This window comes from Rhinolophus hipposideros (genome assembly GCF_964194185.1).
Source record: "Rhinolophus hipposideros genome assembly, chromosome: 16".
Lineage (NCBI taxonomy): Eukaryota > Metazoa > Chordata > Mammalia > Chiroptera > Rhinolophidae > Rhinolophus > Rhinolophus hipposideros.
In genome coordinates this window covers 20,263,171-20,285,306 of record NC_138062.1, presented here as the reverse complement: position 1 = coordinate 20,285,306, position 22,136 = coordinate 20,263,171, and the positions used below count along the sequence as shown (strand labels likewise).

Here is a 22,136-nt window from a genome sequence, read left to right as displayed (position 1 = left end):
TGGCCAACTTTGGGTATTGACTACCCAAGAGGCAAGAACCATATAGTCAGGTAGAAGAATGTGTTCATTGTAAGAATGTGTTAATTTTTATTAATTACTATATGAATGTAAGATAAAGATTTTTGTGGGTTTTTCTTTTTCCATTTTCAACAAATTTAGAGATAATCCAGATGATATGGCTTAAAATGCTGCTGTGGAATAGGAAAGAAGTTTAGTCTGATGATTGGCAGGTAGCAACGCAAAGCAATAAAGAAGGTCTCCTTCGCAGCAGTTGCAGGTATTGATTTGCCAAGAAGTTGCTTTGCACATGATCAAATGGGAATTATTAATTCAGAGATGGTTAATTATTTTCCTGAGCGATACTGGGTTGGTTAACTGGCATATAAGTAGGAATAATTAATGTTTTATATTCCACACTGTTACTTCTCAAGAGTCAAATTTTGAATAAGAGTCATATCAACATTTTCAAACCTATTAATAAAGAACTATGTCATGATAAAGTCAGGTGCTGAGTACATATAATCTTTCATAAAGAGAAAATAAGTAACCTTTTAAAGAAAAAAATTAAAGTTCTGTAGCATATGCTAAATATTTTAAGTTAATCATGCCTTTTCAATTTTGCATCATTGTTCGGTTCTAAAATCCCATTTTAGATTCAAATAGAAAACACATGTATTCATGCTATTCTGTGGAAAGAGCTGGCATAAAATATTTTAAAATTATTAGTTGTGGTCTAATTTCCCCAATTTTGCAAAGAGTATACTGGAGTAATTTTGAAATGTTTTTTATTTGTAGTGTTCAAAATTGTGATCATTGTTTTCATCCTTATTGTCAGACCACTGATTTTTCTGGTACACTGTGTAATTTTGCTGCAGTTTATCTAGTGGAAACCAAAAGGCTACCTTCTACTTAAAATTTAGCATGTCTTCAATTGACAAAACTTGCCTGTTAAAGTCAGATTTCAGAATATTATTGCTCAGAAATTTTTCATTTCTATGGACAATATATAAAAGAAAAAGCTAAAGACTGAGGAAAGTGCTTTTCCTGGGCTTAGAATAAAGCCACTCCATAATATCTTGCATAGATCACGTAATTTCATTAGAATTTTAGTTCATTTGAATTCTTGCAGCAATTTCCCCCTCACAACCATTAGATCAAATATTGAACATCTAATTCCTTCTGGCTTCAGTTTGTTTTGGTACTAAATAGTCCTAAAAGCAAGGTGACCATAGGAACCATGGCTTAGTTATCTTCCTTTCCCACTCAGGCACTTAACTTTGTCTAATTTATCTTTGGGTCTTACTGCCCAGTTCACGGGCAGGCATGCAGTTGGTACTCCATAAATGTAAACTAAAGAAATGAAGGAGGCAACAGTAAACTGATGTCTATTTTAAATGGTTTTAGTAATACTGCTCAATGAGGTCAACCCTGACCTGCTATCACGTGGACCTCATTATCTCCAAGTCACCCAGATTACCAAGGAAAGCCAGCATGCCCTTTGGCTCCAATCATCAGTCCAGACAGTCAAAATAAAATAGGTGCTTTTCATTTCAAGCCATACTGTGAATATCTGGTTTCTGGACAGCATCACATTAAGAAGGTAACTGCAATTGAAGATATATTTAATGGAAGTACGTTTGAGGTTCAGTAGGTCTCACCCTGAACATTAAATCTCATAAAAATCGAGTGATCTCCCGCAGATTGCCCATCCACTTCAGCAAGCTCAGGGCTGGCCTGAGAATCCAATTCACAAAAGACTATGACTTTGAAGAGCCATCCCTCAAATGCTATTTGGTTAACAAGTTAGAAAAGAAGTGTAACGGTTGACAAATAATTTTAAAATGCCACTAAGTTGTAAGAGAGCAGAAACCGCTCTCAGTAACCACGCAGACTAAACTTCCAAAGGTCAGAAAACTCTGCAGCACTCTCTTACTGTGGAATCAGAGCAGATGTTCAAACCTGCAGATACATTTGTAGTTTTTTCCTACCTTAAATACATTGATAGGGAGATCAATGACCACATAGATAAGGTCTCCAAGGGCAAGGCTGGCTATCAGCGCGTTGGGGCCATTCCTCATACACTTGTTCTGGTAAATGATCCTGAGCAGAGTTGCATTGCCCACCATTCCCACGATGAAAATAGTACAAGATATCACAGTGTTAATGTACTTGAAAACGGAAGTAATCTTAGTCTGCTGTGGGCAATAGCTGTGCGTCGAGCCATTGCCGGGGAGGGCCAACTTAGTGGGTCGATGAGTGGTAACCAGGAAACTGAGCTCTGTCCCACGAGAAGTGGTGAAATTGTCCACACGAGTGCTGAGATTTGTGCCGTAGCTCTCAGGATTATCACTGATGACACAGCCAACCAATACCACCCAAAAGGACACCAGACAGCAAAAGGTTTCCATCTTGATGCAAATTTGAGCAAATGTCTCTTATTGTGTTGCTTTTACGCCCTTACTTTTTTTTTTTCACCTAGAGAAAGAAAGGAGAAAAATAATTTTGGTTACAAAAATCTAGCTTGTCAGTAAGATTATAATCAAGGATTATTTATTGCTTCAATTAAAAAGCAGGATATATTTGGTAATTAGATAAGATATATCTAAGTCAGCTTAGCCCATGGCAGAACAAAACCAGAAATGACTAAAGCTCTATTAGGGCAAGTTACTTCTCTCTCTCTCTCTCTCTCTCTCTCTCTCTCTCTCTCTCTCTCTCCCCACCCCCCATTTCCTCGCTATCCACAACTATATCTAGATTATAATGTGGATGAGGATATGGCAGTTTTCCTTCAAGAAGTAGGTAAAAGGTTTATTCTTTTTTTCTTTACTATCTAGGCTGATAAGAACCTGAATTACAAAAATCTACAAGAGTTGAGATACAACATTTCATTTATTAATGGAAGAAAAAAGGCATTATATCCTGAGTAAACATTACATAGTGTTAAGGCATAAAATTAGCAAATTCTATATTTAAGAATCCAATATTCCAAAATGTGTGTTGTTTTCCACATGATAAATAATAAACATAGGAAAAAATGCAGCATATGTATAATAGCTATTTAAAGTGTTACAAAATGTTAAATTAAAATCAGAACTCAGGTAATGTCATCAGTACATATAATAATCTTAGTTTCAATTAAAAATGATATAACTGATAAAGATAAAATACTTATTTTTTTGAAAATATTGATGATTAATATGTACAATCTACATTTTCTGACAGGAGTTTTTGGCTTTTCCATTCCTCAGAAATTATCATCACGATATTTGCCAGTGAGTGAAACTGAGAGGAATGGACTTTCCCAGGCCAGACACAGCGTTTGGTTTTCTAAGGGATATCTATCTCATGCTCCCTTTTAAACATCCTATATAGCTACCTTTATTTTGCCAATCACGGTGCTGAGCACTCCACATGGGTGATGCCATCTAATCCATACCAGGACCCTGTGAAGCAGATACACAGTTCCATCATAAAGAGAGGGAAACAGAGGTTCAGGAAGGTCAAGTAGCTTGTGAAAGCCACAGGTGGAGGATGGTAATACCGTGATTCTAAGGCAAGTTAGTCCGACTTTGAGCCCAAACTCTTAACCACTAGACCACACTGTCTGTCATTCTTATGCCTTCTTAGCACTTCAAATATTTTAAGGAAGTTACCAGAGTTTCAATGATGTAATAGACTCAGGAGGGTTTTTAGATGGTTTCAAAAGACCATTTGTTCATTTGTTTCAGTCATTTGCAGAGAATAAGTGGTCCTTGTTGCCCAGAAAGCCTAGGTTTCTACTTTAATTCTTAAAGAAAACATGTTGGGAAAATGAGGGAGGTTGGTGGTAATACAATAATCAAAGGTAAATAAAAATAGCTCCTCTCGTTTAAATATTTTGTATATTTTATTTTTTGTGAGTTTTTAATGAATCTTTAAACGAAGACCATGGGTTTGTTTATACGGTGGTGTGTGTCTATGATGTTTAATTCAATTTTTTTTTTTTACAATCATGTCCTTTTTCTGAGTCTATTCATGTTTGGTATTAACCACATTTAGGGATTTTGACAGTTATCTTGGGAAATCAATAAAGCTTAGGTTTAGTCAATATGTGAATAAAATAAGATTTATTCAAGTTGTAAAGTAAATATAAGGTACAAATACCACATACTTTAGCCTTCTCCAGAGATTTCTCCCAGGAGTCTGAAATAATACTATTTTATGGATAGTAGTTATCTGTTATGTATGTATCTGTTATCTGACTTGAGCTTTACAACTCTAGATAGGTAAGGGGAATATCCCCACTTTACTCATGAGGAAATTGAGTCTTGAAGATGTTAAGTCAAGTTTTCGTGGCCAAAAAGTGGCAAGGCAGGTAAAATGCCTCACTTTACTTTGCTTGCAGGACTTAACTCAGTCTGATATGATTAAAAATCAATGATAAAATGATAAAAATATCAATTTTTCTGAGCTAGGAGCATACTATGTACATGTCAGTTCTGCCTGGACTTAATTATAAGTAGTTTGCAGTTTTTTCCTGCTTCTTACATTTTGGAGTGAGTATCTGACCAAACAGCAATAGACCTACACTGTGTCACTATTTCCGTTCTACAATGGAGACCAGGACTCTAAGAACAAAGCATATTGCCATCCTCCTCTCCAGATCAGAGATGGGAAAAAAGAAATCTTTCAATACCTTGTGCTGTTTAATGCCTAAAGCCTTCCAGTTTCCCAATCGGAATGGAACATTCACTAAAACTAATTAAAACTAAGAGAGAGAGAAGACTTTTCCAGGAAATGGAATGTTTCTGTGCCCATCCGTTTCGGCTAGGAGGATAGTTAATGACCTGTCCTGGCTATTGCGAGTATTCCACCACTCATGAAAGTTTTGAGTGCTAGTGTTTGAATGCTAGTTTGCTGGTTTGCTTGGCCAGCTGATTACAACAGGAGCTAAGGAGGCCAAGGCTGTGTGGGTTCTTATCACAGTGTGAGCTCCGGCCATCAAACCCACCTTCCTTCCTCCTCCAACAATGACACCACCACAGAAATCATTTCTGATGACATCTCCATCAGCTCACATTAAGCTGCAGAGCTAAGGATACTTGGCAAAGGCATGTGAATACCACGTTATCTTTGGGTGAAAACTCCAAAACCACACACACAACATGCCTCTCAAATGCAGGTTCCTCCCAGGATGAGTCTGTAGCTCATTTCCATGGGTCTACTAAGTCATGCCGCACTTGGAATCACCAGTCATAATCAGTCATAGTGCTAGTGAAGTATCTCAGACTTAGATCTGAAGGCCATGGTTTATAGATCCCTCATTCTTCTGTGTAGAGTCTAAGAATTTGCTGAAGTTCAAAAGCTTTTATTAAGGAAGAGTACCGAATCCGTATGCTTACACTTTAACCATTTAACGTCTCTGACTCAGGATCAAAGTTCACCTGTAATTAGTAATTTGAAAATTTCAACCTTACCCAAAAGGCATGGGTTTAGGGCAGGTAGTTTACATGGAACGATTGCCAAGGTGTTTCATAATTCGTTAACACTTAAAACAGAAGGGGTGGGAAGGGCAGATAGCCATAAACATCTACAAGAGGAGAAAGAACAATCTAGGGACTTTTTTTTACAAGTATTCCGTTGGTTTGGCTCCCTGGGTAGGACAGTAGCCACTCTCCTGCCTGACAATTTCTGCCCCCCCCCCCACCCCCTCTGCTGCCACCTCTATCTGGAATGCCACTAGGATGGTGTAAACACATGGGCTGATTATCTAGCAACAGCCCTTGTTTTCTGCACGTGAAAGGCAACAAGTGCCCTTTAAAGGACAGCACAGAACCAAGCGCCCAGACCTCCACAGGCAGCTTTCCAATCTAGCTGCCCTGGGAGTTTTCCAAAACATCAGCCCCTCACACGGCGTGCCCTTGGCTACCCTTGGCAACCCGGGGTGTACCGGGAGAAGCAGGAGAGTAAGGAAAGGCTGCGGGGCACACTTCACAACTAGACTCTGGAGCCTGCGACGAGGGCGTGATGTTCCACAAAGTTGTTGTACGCCTGGGGAAGAGGGAGACCCGGGGAGGACTGTGGGTTTTCTTTTGACCAAACAGCCGAATCCTGCCTGGGGAGGCTGAGGGGGTATCCATCAGCTCCCCAAACCCAAACGTTGCCAGAGCACATCCATCCCAGGAATGCGCCCGCAACGCCACGCGCCCTGGGCAGGTGGGTGCCAGCCCCTGGGAGGCGGGTCGCCCAAAGTGCAGGGCGCTGGGGAACAATGCTGCCCGCTGGCCTTTCTTCCCAACCAAGGGGCCCAGGCAGCGTCTCTCCCGCTCCCTCCCGGGTCCCCGAGACGAAAGAGTTGCACCGACCGTGGAGCTGGGCAGGCGCAGGCAGATACCCGGTCCTCGCGAAGCGCCTGGGCGAAAGGAAGCGGAGCCGCAAGGGTGGGTGGCGTGGGTCCCGGGCTCCGGCGTGGCGGCCCGGGCTGCACAGCTGCCTAGACTTGGGAAAACTTGCTGGGCACCGTTTCTCTGGGGAGGTCCCCCTGAGCCCCCAGCCTCTGGCCACCGGCTGAGATGGAGCCTCTCCACCTCTTGTCCACAATAGCCAGACCACAGGGATGACTGCAGGCGAGCGCACTCGCACGCGCGCGAGGAACTGCAAGAAAAAGAAAACTCCGGAGGAACACGCCTCCCGTCTGTCCTCCCCTTCTCCTCCAGAAGCTCTCAGACTCGCTGCTCCAATCGAGGACAGCAAGAATGTCCTAACCTTCCAGCCCTCTCTGGAGGCAGCCACTCTAAAGCACAAAGCTGCCGCCCCCTCCCAAGCCCTGAAGGGCAAGAGTCTTTTAACTGTTTCCTTCCTGAATTGAAGACTGGGGAGGGCGGAGGGAGGGCGGTAATCCAGGGAGGAGGGTAGTTTAACAGACAAGGCTGAGAACTGAGCAAGGCCGTACAGAAAAACCCATTCCCTCTCCAGGAAGTGCAGGCAGATTCGATCTGTGATGGGGCCACTGCAGTCAGCCCCAGGGTCCAAGCGTGGTTTCTCCTCTGTGTTCCCTGCCACATCGCTTAGCTTGTATCCCCCTCTTAACCTCCTCGCAAGAGCCAAAGTGGACAGCAGTTTGCTGGCTCAAGTACGTTTTGCTTCTGTCTTGTGCCTTGAAGCCAGCCCCCCCCCCCCCCAGGCTACATACCACTAGCCCAGGGCAAAGCAGAAGCCCTTGAGAGTCTGTGGAAGGGCCCAGCGTGTGGCTCAGAGAAACCTATCATTCCTTAAGAAATCCAAACACTGAGGGTACAGATGCCACAGAAGGTGGGTCTCCGCATCTTTACATGATAGAGATTTTATTCTAGATTGGGGAGGGAGAGAGGAGATGAGGGACAAGGGTCATTGCCTCAGACGAGAAATCCAGGGCTCCTTAGAGAAGGCCCAGCCTTAGAGTCCCTCAGAGCATGGCTAGTGTGAGGCATATTGTGGAAATGTGAGTTTGGAGCCCTGGCCACATTATGTTTCAGACTGTGCTGGTTATCTTGCAGCTAAAGAAAATCACCTTAAAATGGCAGTGGCCTAAAACAGCTAGAGTCATTTGCTTTACTCATCAATCTGCTATTTGGGTGGGGCTTGGCTGGGACAGCTCATCTTTGCTGGGACTGAGGACTCCGCTTCCAAGAGAGTTCACTTACTTCATGAGCGAATGTTGGTTTTTCACCATGTGTGTCTCTCCACAAAGTGGTTTAGTCTTCCTCACAGCATGGTAGCTGGATTCCAGGAAGGAGTGTCCCAAGAGACAGGAAGTGGGAGCTGCCAGTTTCTTAAGGTTTGGGGCTGGAAACTGGTACAGGGTCCCTTTTGCAGATTTCTATAGTGAAGCAATCACAGATCCCAGATTCAAGGTGAGGGACTATAGATTCCATCAGTCAATGTGTGGAATGTCAAAGAATTTTTTTTTTGGGGGGGGGGCATTTGGTAAAACCATCAAAGAGATCCACAGAGTATCACCATTGAAAGGGACCTTAATAGCCATCTAGTCCAATTAGACTAGGTATTATCATTAATCTGTTCTAGCTACAGCATCCCCATGAATGAAGAGTCAGACAGCCAGAATAATCACTAGCTTCTCTAAGAGCCTTAGTTTGCATTAAAAGACAAACAAAAAAAGTGCCTTTTCAAGCCCATGGCCTGGTAAGCTGACAATATTTTCAGGGAAGAAACAGGTATTGCTTCTTCCTGGAAGAGGCAGCTGTACACTAGAGTTCATACGTTGAAATGTGAAATGTGAAGCCCCTCCTCACCCGGAGATCAGACATACTTGGACAGCTCACAATTTGCACACGTGAACACGTCCGTCTCTCCAGGCATTGGTAGAGCGCACCCATCAGCCCCTGTTTCCTGAGACAGCTTGTCCCACTGTGGTACAGGACTGGTTATTAAAAATCCTTCCCTCATACCCATTTGGATGGCTATTATGAAAAAGCAGAAGGCAACAAGTATTGACGAGGATGTGGAGAAATTGGAACCCTTGTGCATTGCTGGCGGGGATGAAAAATAGTGCCGTAGCTGTGGTATGGCAATTTCTCAAAAAATTAAAAGTAAAATTACTATATGATCCAGCAATTCCATTTCTGGGTATGTACCCAAAATAACTGAAAGCAGGGATTCTAACAGATATTTGTACACCTATGTTCATAACAGCATTATTCACAAAAGCCAAAAGATGGAAACAACCCAAATGTCCATCTGTGGATGAATGGATAAACAAAACGTGGCATGTGTACATACAAGGAAGCGTTATTTAGCCTTAAAAAGGAATAAAATTCTGAAACATGCTCCAATGTAGGTGAAACATGAAGACATTATGCTAAGTGAAATAAGCCAGATGCAAAAGGACAGATATTTATGGTTCCATGTATATGACATACTTAGAATAGCAGTCAAAATCATACTGACAGAAAGTAGTGGGGCGGTTACCAGGGCCTGGGGAGAGGGAGGGATGAGAATTTATTGTATAAAGTGTTTCAGAGTTTCAGTTTGGGAGGATGAAAAAGTTCTGGAGATGCATGGTGGTGTCAGTTGCACAGCACTGTAAATATACTAATGCCACAACTGTACAGTTGAAAATGGTTAAAATGACAAATTCGTATTGTATGCATTTTGCCACAATAAAAATAATTCTTCCTGACATTAAGATGAAATTTGCCTCCTTATAATAGTACCTGTGATCTGTCCTGTAAGTTCATAAAATGAATTTACTGCCTCTTCTAAGAAAGATCTTCAAATACAAATAAATACATTTGTGTGGCTCGCTGGCACAGATCTGCCTTTGTAAAGGATTGGGGTTTGCTTCACTCTAGGTGAGAGCAACACAAACTTTCCTTGGTTGCTGCAGATTTGTGTTCTTATCCTCTCTGCTTTACTTTAGGGAAAATGATTTGAGTGCATTTAAACGAGTTTTCATGCAAATTAACTACCTCTAATCACTCATAGGCAAGGCTTTATATCCTTGTCTCCCCTCCATATCCCTTGCTTTGCACTGTTAATGAACATATAATTAATATATTTGACTGAGTTTCTCAACTTGACTTCCAAAGGTTATTTCCTTCCCTTGGAAGCAGGTTGGATGCAGCTTTGCATGCCTTCTGGGTTTCAGGGAGACTTTAAATCACACTTGACTTCTGGTTCATGCCGCTCGTTACGTGGAGTATTACTGTAATGATAGTTACAATGAGTTTTCTCACCATCGTATCATCATTATTGATTCCCTCAACGCTAATCATGAAGATGAAGACATACGCCAGATAACACTTAAAAGCCAATTTTTCATGTGTCCTTGGGGTAAATGTTCCTATGAATTTAAGTTTCTTGATTCAAAATTGCAAATCCCTTTTACAATTGCTAATTTCTAATATCTTCACACTTGAAATGCAATGAAAGACCTGAGCCTCAGAGAATTGGCTAAGAATATTGTGTTCACATTAGGGCCCCCTGAGGGAAATAAAACACGAGGGCTTCAGAGAAGAACCACAGAGATAAAGAAAGGCTGAAAGCTGGTTGTGAGAGGACAGGCAGAGAAACTGTGGAAATGTACCTCAGAGACCTGAACCTGTAACTGCAGCCTTCACACTGGGCCGAGCTGTGGCCAAGATGCCCCATTGGCAGGGATCACCACTGGCCTAGAGAAGAAAAAGCAAGCCCTGTGAGGTGGAGGTCCATTTTGAATTAAAATTCCCTACAGGTAGTTTGTTTTCAAAAGGAAATATTCCAAAAGGTTAATTTGCAGGGTTGCTGAGGATTCGGAAGCGTTTTGGTGGGCAACACTGCAGGTTATCTCATCAAAATAAACTTAAGACAAATATAGCCGAATATTTTGTAAACTGTGGGTGGCCTCATTGGAGCGCTGAAATAGCAGGCAATCTTAGCATCACTAATGATGGGCAAGCAGATAGTAGGTGTCCTCTGATGATATATTCCATCTGGCCAAAAACGTTTAACTTGAATAAAAACTGTAGCTATTCCAGTTTCCAGGGAAGATAGGAGATAGACACACAGGTTAAACAAATACCATGAGGAAGCAACTAAACAAAGCCAGAAAGTATGACATTTTATAGGAAACTAGCCCTGTCTCTTCAACAAGCCAGTCAATAAAACAGGGCTATTTTTTTTCTAGATTGAAAAAGACTGAAAGGAGCATGACAACCAGCTGTACAGTCTTGGATTGGATCTTGGTGTAGAAACGAACTGTAAAGGACATTTTTTTGACTACTGGGAAATTTCAGATTTAGACTAGGTATTAGATACTATTAAGAAATTATGAATTTTATTAAATGTGAAATTAATTTTATTAAATGTGATTATTTTGGCATATAGAAAAACGGTCTTCTATTTTACATATTCTTTTAGGGGAGATACAATTTACTTTTAACTACCAAAACAGAAACGCAAATGATAAGTTTGAAAAAACAGAGTGAAAAGTACCTAAAGGCTTGGCACATAATAGGAGCTCAATACATGCCAGCTCTTTACACTTTCATTTGTTAGTGAAGTGACTGACAGAACAGAATAAGTAGCTTCACATGACAACCTGGGTGACTCCAGGAAGCAGTAGTGAGTAAAACCAGAAGCTCCGCGGCATCCAGGGAGCTACAAGGTCAAAGCTGGAAGGGAATGTGATGCCTTGATTTGGCCTTGATGAGAACAATCATCCATAGCAGAGCTTATATGACACTGCAGCCGGGATCCTTTAACACGATAAGTGGGGCCTTGAGGATTCTAGAATTTGCTGGTGAGGACTGGAGGCTAAAATGGGTGTGAGGAGTAGGTCGTTGTGACTGACTCTTGCATGTAGGCTGGTATGGGTATGAACTCTTGGTTGCACTTATAATAAAAGCCAGACAAAATAATGCCTATGCTTGAATAAAGGAGATTTAATCAAAAGAGGTGACAGCAGGTCGCCTGTGGAATAACTTCAGAGCAGGAGAGGTAAAGGCAGGTAGGAGAGGTAAAGAAACAATTATAGTTGCTTCTTTTGATATGTCAGGGAAACTTATGATAAAGTTTGAAACTAGCAGGAAGGATTACTAGGTATGCTCTGTCATGCAGCTTTTGGTGTTATCTGTGCCTTTCCTCATCTTTGAGCTATTTACAACTCTGTACGTTGTAGAAAACCGAGAGCAATTCAAGTGATTCTTGTCCATAGAAATAAAAATTAAGTTTGATTGGTGGCGATGAAAGTGATTCTTGCCTTGTGGATGTTGAAAAAGTGTCTTAGTCAGCTCAGGCTGCCATAATATAATACCACAGACTAGGTGGTATCTTCTCACAGTTCTGGAGGCCAGAAGTCCAAGGTCAGGATGCCGGCATGCTCAGGTTCTGGTGAGAGCTCTCTTCCTGGGTTCAGATGGCTATCTTGCCATTTCCTCACATGGCACAGGGAAAGAGTGACAGAGGGTGAGAGAGAGTGACGAAGACCAAATATATGTGAAACACATTTTGGTTATCTGAATTTTATATATATATATATGATTAGTCACAATATCACAAAGCTTCGACATGAATCTGGGAAGGACACATATATTCAGTTTATAGCATTCCACCCCTGGCTTCCCTAAATTCATATTCTTCTAGCATACAAAATGCATTTATTCCATCCCAATAGCCCCCAAAGTCTTAACTCATTCCAACATCAACTCTAAAGTCCAAGATCCAAAACATCATCTAAATCAGACATGGGTGAGACTCGAGATAGGACTTATCCAGAGGCAGATGTCCTCTCTAGCTGTGAACCTTTGAAATCCATTCTTCCAAAATACAGTAGTGGGGCAGGCATAGGGTAGCGAGTTACCTCCTCTGTCACAGGAAGTTGTAAGATTATATTATCTATTATTCTATGACTCCTTTCTCATGGAGCTTATCTTATAATAATTTAAGGATGAAAATGGACATTTTGGATATAAAAATAGATATTTAGGATATGAAGTGGACTTTGTGTTTAGGAAATAAGGTGTCCTTAGTTATCATTGATCAGGATATGGTAAAAGTTTCAGGAAGATTAATTTGACAGAAGTGTTTTACATATCTGAAAAGAAACTAGGAGCAAGAAGACAAGTTGGTGTGTTATCTTAGTATAAAGTCAGAGGGTAGAGGATAAAGTGGTGATGGACAATGTGTTGGTGGTTTGGGGGTAAAGTTTAAAGCACAAATCTTAGAGCTATTGAAAATGGAGAAGACTAATATAGTGGCTGGTTTATACTGTATACAACCCCCTGCCCACTTCCAAGTAAAACCATATTGGTTTAAAACAAAATGGTTTATTAGCTCATGATGTTGTGGGTCAGCAATTTGGGTTAGGCTCATCTGGGTGGTTCTTTTTGCTGGTCTTGGCTGAGCTCATTCACATAGTAGAATTTTCTCCTGTAGAGTCAGCTAGCATCCGATCACTTTGTTCACATGTCTGGCTCTTGGCTGGAGTAAGGGGTAATCAGAGCCATGTGTCTTTCATCATCCAGCAGCTATCCTGGCTCATTCAGGGTTTCAAGTAGCGCAAGAAAGGGCAAGTCCCAGTGACCAAGAGCTCTTCAAGTGTCTACTTGCATCATATTTGCTATTGTCCCATTGGCCCAAGCAAGTAACATGGGCAAGCCCACAGTCAGTATCTGGGAACCCTAACCAAGGCCATGGAAAGAAAGAGAGGGAATTATTGCAAACAATCTAATGCAACCAAGAATTGGTTTATGGCGGGGGAGTGAAGGGTGGCTGGATATTTGACCTAGAGGATGAAGCAGTAGGGTCAAAAAATGATTCAAAAATTTCCTAGGGAGAATTCAGAACAGTTCACCAATATCTATTGAGTGAATACTGTGTAGTAGGTTCTGTGTTAGGAAAAGAGATTTAGAAAACCAACAGCAAATAAGACATGATTCTATTCTAAAGAAGACTTGAGTCTAATGGGGGGAAAAGGTACACAAAGAGCTTAAAAACAAGACACTAAGTGTTAGGGTAGAGCTATCTTCTAGTTAGGGGGTCAGGAAATAGTTTCTGTGCAGGGCTCTCTGGTAAATACTGACTTTGTCAAAACTACTGAACTCTGGTATTATTGCACCAAAGGAGCCATATGCAAGATGTAAGCAAAATGGCCCGGTGGGGAAGACTGACAATGAATCCGTTGGGATACCTGGAAAGGGAAGTCAGGATTTAAGGGCTCGTGTCGGGAAAAGAGGAATTCAATTTTTAAATAGTTCGAGAACATTCACGTGGATGTGACTGATACCTAAGTGTGTGTGGAGCTACAGGCCTGGGTCTAGCTGAAGCCTTCGGACTTAAAATATAAGAATGTAATCACCAGGAACTGAAGTCATGAGTAAATGCATTTTATTTGGGAACTGTGAAAAAGCAAAGGCCAAAGAAACCAGGGTGAGCCTGTACAAAGCATTCAGTTAGGCTAAGCAACAACTGGAAGGTTGCCAGAGACAGGCATTTGAGGAAGAACCAGGGAAAGGCAGTGTCTGTGACATGAAGAGAGAAGAGACTTTTAGGAACAAATGGTGGTCAAGGGAGGTCAAAGGGAATGAGGAGTGGGACCAGGTCACGGAGGTGGACGATAAGGGGGACATTGTTCTGCGGATGTCAAGCCAAGCCTTTAGGCAAACTCTCCGGCTTTACACACATTCGGAATAACTTAGTAATTAGAAACAGTGCAACAAGACCTGCAGAAACATTTTAAGTGGTGAGTATAAATCATTTTTCTTGCTAGATTTATTTTTGTAATATGTGGAAGAAAAATCAACACCATCTACAATTAGCATGTGTTTCATCAGGCTTTTTTTTTTCAAGACTCCTTGATAATTTTTGGAAAAAAGAATTTTATTGAGAAACAGTTCTACTTACATATTTTTATACAGAGATGCACAAGAGACAAGCTGGCATGTCAGGTAAAGTTGGAGGGAAAGCCTTTTTTTAAAAATTTCTAATTTATATTTTGAAAATGCCAAAATGTTATCCATGACCTTCCTGAATTCTGAGTTAAAGAGGCAATGATTGAGACTTCTAGCTTTTCATGTGTATTTATTGGTTAAATTTAAATAATGTTAATGCAGAGTGTGTTCTGTAGCAAAGCCTTACAATCTTTTGTTTCCATTTTAACTTTGTCAACCCAAGCTTTCAGACTACTGTTCTGAAAGAGATGTCCAAAACAGGTTGATGGGTTCTTTGCTGTAAAGAAATTAGAATTTAGATTTCTGAATTCTGTTCTCAATGTGTCATCTCGAACAACTGTCGTCTCCCATGGATATCAGGCATTCTTCCCAGGCACTCTCTTTGTCCCTCGCCTGGAAGACTTAGAAGTGGCTTTGTCTCAAAGACCATGAATAGATTAGACAGCAGCAGCTCAAGGACCTTTGTTTACAGCTTTCTTTCTTTTACTTTTTCTTTTCTTTTCTTTTTTCTAATTAAAGTTTATTGGGGTGACACTCATGAGTAAAACTACATATGTTTCAGGTGTACAATTCTGTAATACAGCATCTATATGTCCTTCCATAGATGATTGGATAAAGACGTTGTGGTATATATACACAATGGAATACTATTCTGCCATAAGAAAAGATGAAATAGTGCCACTTGCGACAACATGGATGGATCTTGAGATTATTATGCTGAGAGAAATAAGTCAGAAAAAGTTGAGAACCATATGATTTCAGTGACATGTGGGATATAAAACTGAAAACAACAAAGGAACAAGACAAACAAATGAAGAAACGAAAACTCATAGACACAGACAATCGTGTAGTGATTGCCAGAGGGGAAGAGGGTAGGGAGGTGGTAGATGAGGGTAAAAGGGATCAAATATACGGTGATGGAAGGAGAACTGACTTTGGGTGTTTACAGCTTTCTGAATATATTTGGGAGGACATCTGTATTTGTTTGCTAGGGCTGCCATAACAAAATATCACAAATGGGGTGGTTTAAACAACAGAAACTTATTTCCCACAATTCTGGAAAATACAAGTCCAAGATCACAAGGTCAGCAGATTTGGTTTCTTTCGAGGCCCCTCACCTTGCCTTGCAGATGACAGCCTTTTTGCTGTGTCTTCACATGGTCTTTCTTCTGTGGAGTGTGTACGTGTATGTCCTAATCTTCTAAGAACACTGGTCATGTTAGATTAGGGCCCAAAATATGATCTCATTGTGCCTTAATTACCTCTTTAAAAGCCTCATCGGCAAACGCAGTTGCATTCTGAGGGATGCATATTAATTTTAGGGGGACACAGTTCAGCCCATGACATTGTACTCTATGGCTTGAAATAGCAGCATGATTTTATTATACAGGCATATTTACACACACCACTATTCCAGGCTCTATGGATCTGCTCCAACTTGTCACTTCCTGTACTGCCCTTTGGATTTGAATGATTTAAAAAGATGTTCACAGTTTGTTTTATGTCCTTCATAAATGTATATATTTCTGTAGAACTAAGTTACAGATGTAACATTCACTTCTAAGTATTTGATTATGTCTAAAATATAAGAATATTGTCCTATTGAATTTATTTGTGATTTTATTAAATGTTTATTCTCCAACATGAATTCAATTTTGATGTTTTCCTGAAGTATTTAGTTTTCACTCTCTCCTTTTAATCAAGGTTGCATAACATCTTCTAGGTTGGTGTTTCGTCAACATTTTCTAATTCATGAAGTGTTCTGTGGTTCAGTAACATTAGGAAATGCTGAGGTAGGTGAGTCTCAAAGATGTGTTAAGCATCATTATTCATCATTTTAGTAATACTATGTTGATTTAGTCACCACAGGTCAAGTTTATTGATGCTATAGTTTTGTGATTTCTGTCTGTGTGAAACAAAAGAAAATCATCAATCAAGGATATTACATGTTAGACTTTGGTTTAAACAACACTTGAACTCTTTTCATTTGAGCCCTTATCTACTTTATGCCTTGGGGATGTTCACTTTTTTGTTTCTGGGCTGCAGTCATGTTTCCCCAGATAATTTCTTTTCTTTATCCTTCATACCTGGTAAGAACTCACTTAAGAGTTCCCATGAACGACTCCACCCCAAACCCCTGATTTTTATTCAGAGCCAGTTCTACATTCCTAAAACCACTGTACAGTTAGCTTGCACATACACTCCTAGCCCAGAATCCTGCGAGGATATTCACTGTCTTCTACCTTGAACTACATGAAACTAAAACTCCCCATTGTCTTCTCTTCATCAGCATTACAAATTAAAATCCTACTGGTCTGCCCCCTTTGAGTTTAGTCAAATATATTTTACAACGTACAAGCACGTGCTAACCAGTTTCACCCTTTCCGGCCATTATCGTCTTCATATATAGTGTTCACTCTGACCAGAACACCCTCCCAATTCCTTTTCAGAAACACACATTCATTTTTCAGTCACAACCTGTAACTCACCTCACCAGTGAGTTCTTTCCCTTTCCAGACTTGGCCAAGCAAGTTGACTTACCACTCCAGGGGTTAGAATGTATCTGTTTTTTTCCTGTCTTTTAGATTACTTAAACGCTTGCTTAATTATATTTTTCTTAGTTTTCCTTATTTGGGCTTTATAATGGAAAATGATAGAACAGATATAGTCCCTGGTCCCACAGATTTTAAAAGCTAAAAGGATGAGCATGTATAGCAATTCTGTTGCCCATCTTAGGATGGAATATTTCCAGGGTAGGAATGTTTTGTTGTTGTTGTTGTTGTTTTTTGTTTGTGTTTTGGATAATAGTTTGCATTTAATTCACTTAACTTTTTCAAATTGCACTGATAGTCAACATTTTTAAAAACTCGTAGTATTCTAAGAAAAAGGTAGGGCAGGTATAAGCAAATCTCGTTTTCTTACCAGAGTTTCTTTGGAAACTGCATCACGTAAGGAAACTGCATTGTAAGAAGATCCTATTTTCTCCAAAGGAGAAATGTTAAATTTGGAGGTGACATACTTTACTAAAGATCCCTACTTATCTTACAGCTAGTCTAAAAACAGTATAGTAGGTGCTCAATAAAAAACCCGAAAAAATGCTTTCACATTTTTTTCCCTCACTGACAATGTTCTTAAAAATAAACCCAGTAAGTTCCACCTTCACTCTCTCCAACATCTTCAATTAAAGTTAAAATGTGGTTGATTGGTGCCAGATAGATGAAAGCTTCCATCCTTCAAAGATACTTTTAGACACATTTTATTGACAGATATCAACTCAAAGCCTTGTCTATTTTCCTTCTAATATTTCTGCTTCATTTTTCTTTCATATCTTATTGCATTATCTATGAACTGCAGAATAATTTTGAATAATAGTAATAATTAGTCTTTTTCTTAATTCTTTCTTACCTTTTACCCTCAAGAATGTCATTTGCTTTAAGTTTCAGATACATTCTCTTTACTAAATTGAGGAAGGAAGTTTCCTTCTATTCTTAGCTTATTAAGAGTTACAAATGAATCAGTAATAGACATAAAATTTTCAAGTGTGTATGTGTTCCGTCTATCAAATGGTTTTTCAATATATTAATATAGTGATCTGTGAATTAATTTTCTAATGATAAACCAGTCCTTGTATAAGCTCTATTTAGTTATAATGATTTATTCTTTTACTCTATGCTATATTTGATTTGCTAATATTTTAGTAAGAATTTTAAAATTCACATTTAAATTGGCCTATGGTAAGAATTATAAACTCAAATGCCTAGAGAAGTCAGATTTGTTAAAGAAAAATAGCTAGAGTAGATGAGGCTCACAAGAGAAGCAGAGACTGGGGTAATTAGAAGGTATGTGTTGGATCTTATAACACATATATTCAGCATTAAGAAAAGAGTGCTATCTAAATGTAATCACTGGCAAAACAGATATGGCCCTTAGAACCCAGCTAGTAGCATTTGGTATGTGTGTAGGCATTTCTGCTAGCCTCATAGAATGAGTTAGGAGGCTTTTTTTCTTAATGTCTAGGGACAATTTATTTTTTAAGATTTTTATTAAAAATATAGCTAACATACAATATTATATGAGTTTTAGGGGTACACCATAATTATTCAACATTTATACGCCTAAAGCAGTGATCGCCATGATAAGTCCAGCCACCATCTGACACCGTACTATGCTATCACAATATTATTGGCTCTATTCCTTATGCTCTACTTTATGACTTATTTGTTTTTTGCCTGGAAATTTGAATCTCTTATTCCTCTTCAACGTCCCCCCTTTTTAATTTTTCAATTACTGCTGACATTCAAAATTATTTTATATTAATTTCACATGTACAGCATATGGTTAGACATTTATGTAATTTAAGAAGTGATCCCCCTGCCTAGTCTAGTACCCATCTGACACCATACATAGTTATTACAATATTGTTGACTATACTCCTTATGCTGTACCCTACATCCCCATGACTACTTCATAACAACCAATTTGTACTTCTTAATCCCTTCCCTTTTTACACCCACCCCTCCAATCCTGGCCCTGTCTGGCAACCAGCAAAGTATTCTCTGTATCTATGAGTTTGTTTCTGATTTGTTTATTTTGTTCTTTAGATTGCACATATAAGCAAAATCACACTGCATATGTCTTTCTCTGTCTGACTCTCCACTCAGGACAAGACCTTGTAGGACCATCCATGCCACGGCAAATGGCAATGACCCATTCCCTTCCATGGCTGAGCAATATTCCGTCGTATATATGTACCACCTCCTCTTTCTCTATTCTTCCATTGATGACACCCAGGCTACCTCCACATCTTGGCCGTTGTAAACAATGGGGCAATGAACGTATGGATGCACACGGCCCCTCGAAGTAGCATTTTGGGTTTCTTCAGATAAATACCCTGAAGTGGGATTACTGGGTTCTTCTTTGTCTCTCGTTATAGCATTGGTTTTAAAGTCCATTCTTGTCAGGTATAAGTATGGTTATTCCAGATTTTTGTTTGTTTGTTTGTTTCCATTTTTATGAAATATCTTTTCCCATCTCTTTACTTTCCATCTGTGTATGTGTCTTTCAATTTGAAGTGAGTCTCTTGTAGGCAGCATATGTGAGGGTTTTGTTTTCTTATCCATTCAGCCCTCCTATGTCTTTTGATTGGAGCATTTAATCCATTTACATTGAAAGTAATTGTTGATAGATAGGTGGCTATTGCCATTTTATTATTTATAATTTTGATCATTTTTTCCCCCATTTTAAAGAAGTCTCTTTCCCATTCCTTGTATAATACTGGTTCGGTGGTGATGAGCTCCTTTAGCTCTTTCTTGTCTGTCCTTTTATTTTAAATGATAGCCTTGCTGGGTAGAGTACCCTTGGTTGTAAGACCTAATTTTTCATCACGTTGAATATTTTGTGCCAATTCCTTCTGGTCTGCAAAGTTTCTGTTAGGAAATCAGCTGACAATCTTATGCGAGCTCCGTTATAACTTACTAGTTGTCTTTCTATTGCTGCTTTTAGGATTCTCTCTGTGTCTTTTACCTTTGCTACTTCAATTATAAGGTATCTTGGTGTGGGCCTGTTTGGATTTGTCTTGTTTGGGACTCTCTGCACTTCCTGGGCTTGTATGTTTCCTTCACCAGGTTAGAAAATTTTTCAGTAATTATTTTTTAAAATAGGTTCTCAATACTTTGCTTTTTCTCTTGTCCTCTGGTACCTCTACGATGTGAATGTTGTTACACTTGATATTGTCCCAGAGGTCTCTTGAACTATCCTCATTTTTGTTTTTTTGATTCTTTTTTTTTCTTTTTGCTGTTCTGATTGGGTGTTTTCTACTACTTTGTCTTCCAAATTGCTGATTCGATCCTCTGCTTTGTCTAGTCTGCTGGTGATTCCTTCTAGTGCTTCTTCATTTTAGTTATCGTGTTCTTCACTTCTGACTGGTTCTTTTTTATGGTGTCTATGTCCTTTGTTATGTTTGCTATCTCTTTGTTGAAGTTTTCACTAAGTTCCTTGAGCATCCTTATAGTCATTGTTTTGAATCCCGTCTCTGGTAGGTTGCTTGCCTCCATTTTGTTTAGTTCTTTTTCTGGAGTTTTCTCCTGTTCTTTTATTTGGGACTTATTTCTTTGTTTTCTCCTTTTGGTGGCTTCCCTGTGTTTGTTTCTATGTATGAGGTAGATCTGCTATGTCTCCCAGTTTTGGCCATGTGCTCCAGGAGTGCCTCTTGTGTGGGTTGTATGTGCCCTACTGTTATAGTTGAGTTTTGATTGTACAGGCTCATCAGCAGTTGGGATTGACTGTTAGGCTGATTAGCTGTGGGGTTTGGCCATGTCCACAGCTTATAGACTGCTATGCAGGGGCTTACCCCACTGAATGGGATTTGCCCCAGTGAGTTCTGGTGCCTGTTGAGAACCACCTTTGGAAGTGCCTATGTGGGGTTAATTGGGCAGTGCTCTGCTGTGGTCTGAAGCCAACCTTCAAGTATGTTGTTTCTGGAGCCTCTTGGCCCCAGGCGTAGGTCACTCACTGCCTGTGACTGGCTGGGGACTGCCTAGTAGGAGCTACACAGTGATCCAGTTTTTCACTGCCTCTGCTAAACCTGGAGGCATGTGGGAGAGGCCACAGTGAGAACTGAGGATGGCTGCCACCAGTACTGGGTCTAGGGTAGCTCCAAAAAAAGCCAGGACACCTTGAGTCTTGCTGCCACCTACCAGCTCCCTTAAAGTTCAGCCACTGATAAAACCTCATTCAGTATGCAAATTGAGCGAGGCAGGGTCTCAGGGAGTCACTGCAGGGGGAAGCACTGTTGTCACCAGGTTAAAGTAGACTCTTGTCTGGTGCCAGTGTTGAGGTACTCAGCAAAAGTCTCAGAGCACACTGAGGCCACCTGTCACCCTCCTGGGGCTTGTAGACTCCAATAGTTTTCCAAGAAAGAGTGCATTGTGGGCGGGGCTGGCTGTTCATGAAGAAAGCGCCTCCCACATTGCGGGAGTTGGGTGGAGTGGAGTCTTAGTGAGTAAGCAGAGAAGAGCCCTGGAGTTCAGCAGACCAATCAGATTCAGATGTGGCCGTAAGCGTAGGGGGAGGGCTCAACACATTAAAGATGGTGTCTACTTGACAGCTGCATGGGAGAAGGACTCCTCACAGGGAAAATTGGATTGTCCTTCAGCCCTGGCCTCAAAGCCACACACCTCGGTCTGCTCCCCGTATGCCTTTAACACCCTCCGAGTCACTGTACCTCCACTGGAGCCTAAGGTGAGTGTCTGCAAGCATGAGTGAACCTGTGCAGAGACCCTTTAAGAGGATGTCTGGGTTTCCTGCAGCTTTCCATCCCACCTGGATGGTTGGAATTCCCACTGTTTTTCACAGGCAGCTGTTGTGGGGTCTCCTCTTCCTGGCACCAGCATTCCAAGCTGGGGAGCCTGGAGTGGGGTTGGAGTCCTTCACTCCTCCTGGGGGAACCTCCATGGCCAAGGTATCCCTCCCAATTTTCATCTCCCCAAGGAGGTTTGGGGCCAGACCGTTTTGCGTCTCTGCCCCTCCTACCAATATCGTTGTGGCTTCTTTTTTATATCTGTAGTTATAAAACTTCTGTTCAGATGGACTTCAAATTATTCCCCAGGTTGATTGTTTTCATAATTTAGTTGTAATTTTAATGTGTTCATGGAAGGAAGAAGGCGCAGTGTTTATTTGCTTCTCCATCTTGGGTCTCCTTAGTGAGCTGGGACAATTTAAATAAAATAATTG

At 40.5% G+C, this 22,136-nt stretch overlaps 2 protein-coding genes across 3 annotated transcripts in view; one reads left to right on the top strand and one right to left on the bottom strand.

The window, feature by feature from the left end:
* The window catches only part of EDNRA (endothelin receptor type A), a 48,926-nt gene extending 41,800 nt beyond the window's left edge, over window positions 1–7,126 (bottom strand). The window contains exons 1-3 of one of the 2 annotated variants that reach the window (XM_081077576.1): window positions 6,345–7,084; window positions 3,377–3,443; window positions 1,989–2,475 (exon numbers count right to left, since the gene is read on the bottom strand). In XM_081077576.1, the coding sequence (XP_080933702.1) occupies window positions 1,989–2,408 (420 nt within the window). In that variant the 5' untranslated portion in view covers window positions 2,409–2,475; window positions 3,377–3,443; window positions 6,345–7,084. Of the gene's footprint in view, window positions 1–1,988; window positions 2,476–3,376; window positions 3,444–6,344 lie in introns of both variants that reach the window. The other variant, XM_081077575.1, reaches the window with a different exon arrangement.
* Window positions 7,127–13,151: 6,025 nt separating this feature from the next.
* TTC29 (tetratricopeptide repeat domain 29) overlaps window positions 13,152–22,136 on the top strand; it is a 538,084-nt gene continuing 529,099 nt past the window's right edge. Inside the window, exon 1 of the mRNA XM_081077081.1 lies at window positions 13,152–14,197. The gene's annotated coding sequence lies outside the window, so the exon portion shown is untranslated. The remainder of the gene's footprint in view (window positions 14,198–22,136) is intronic.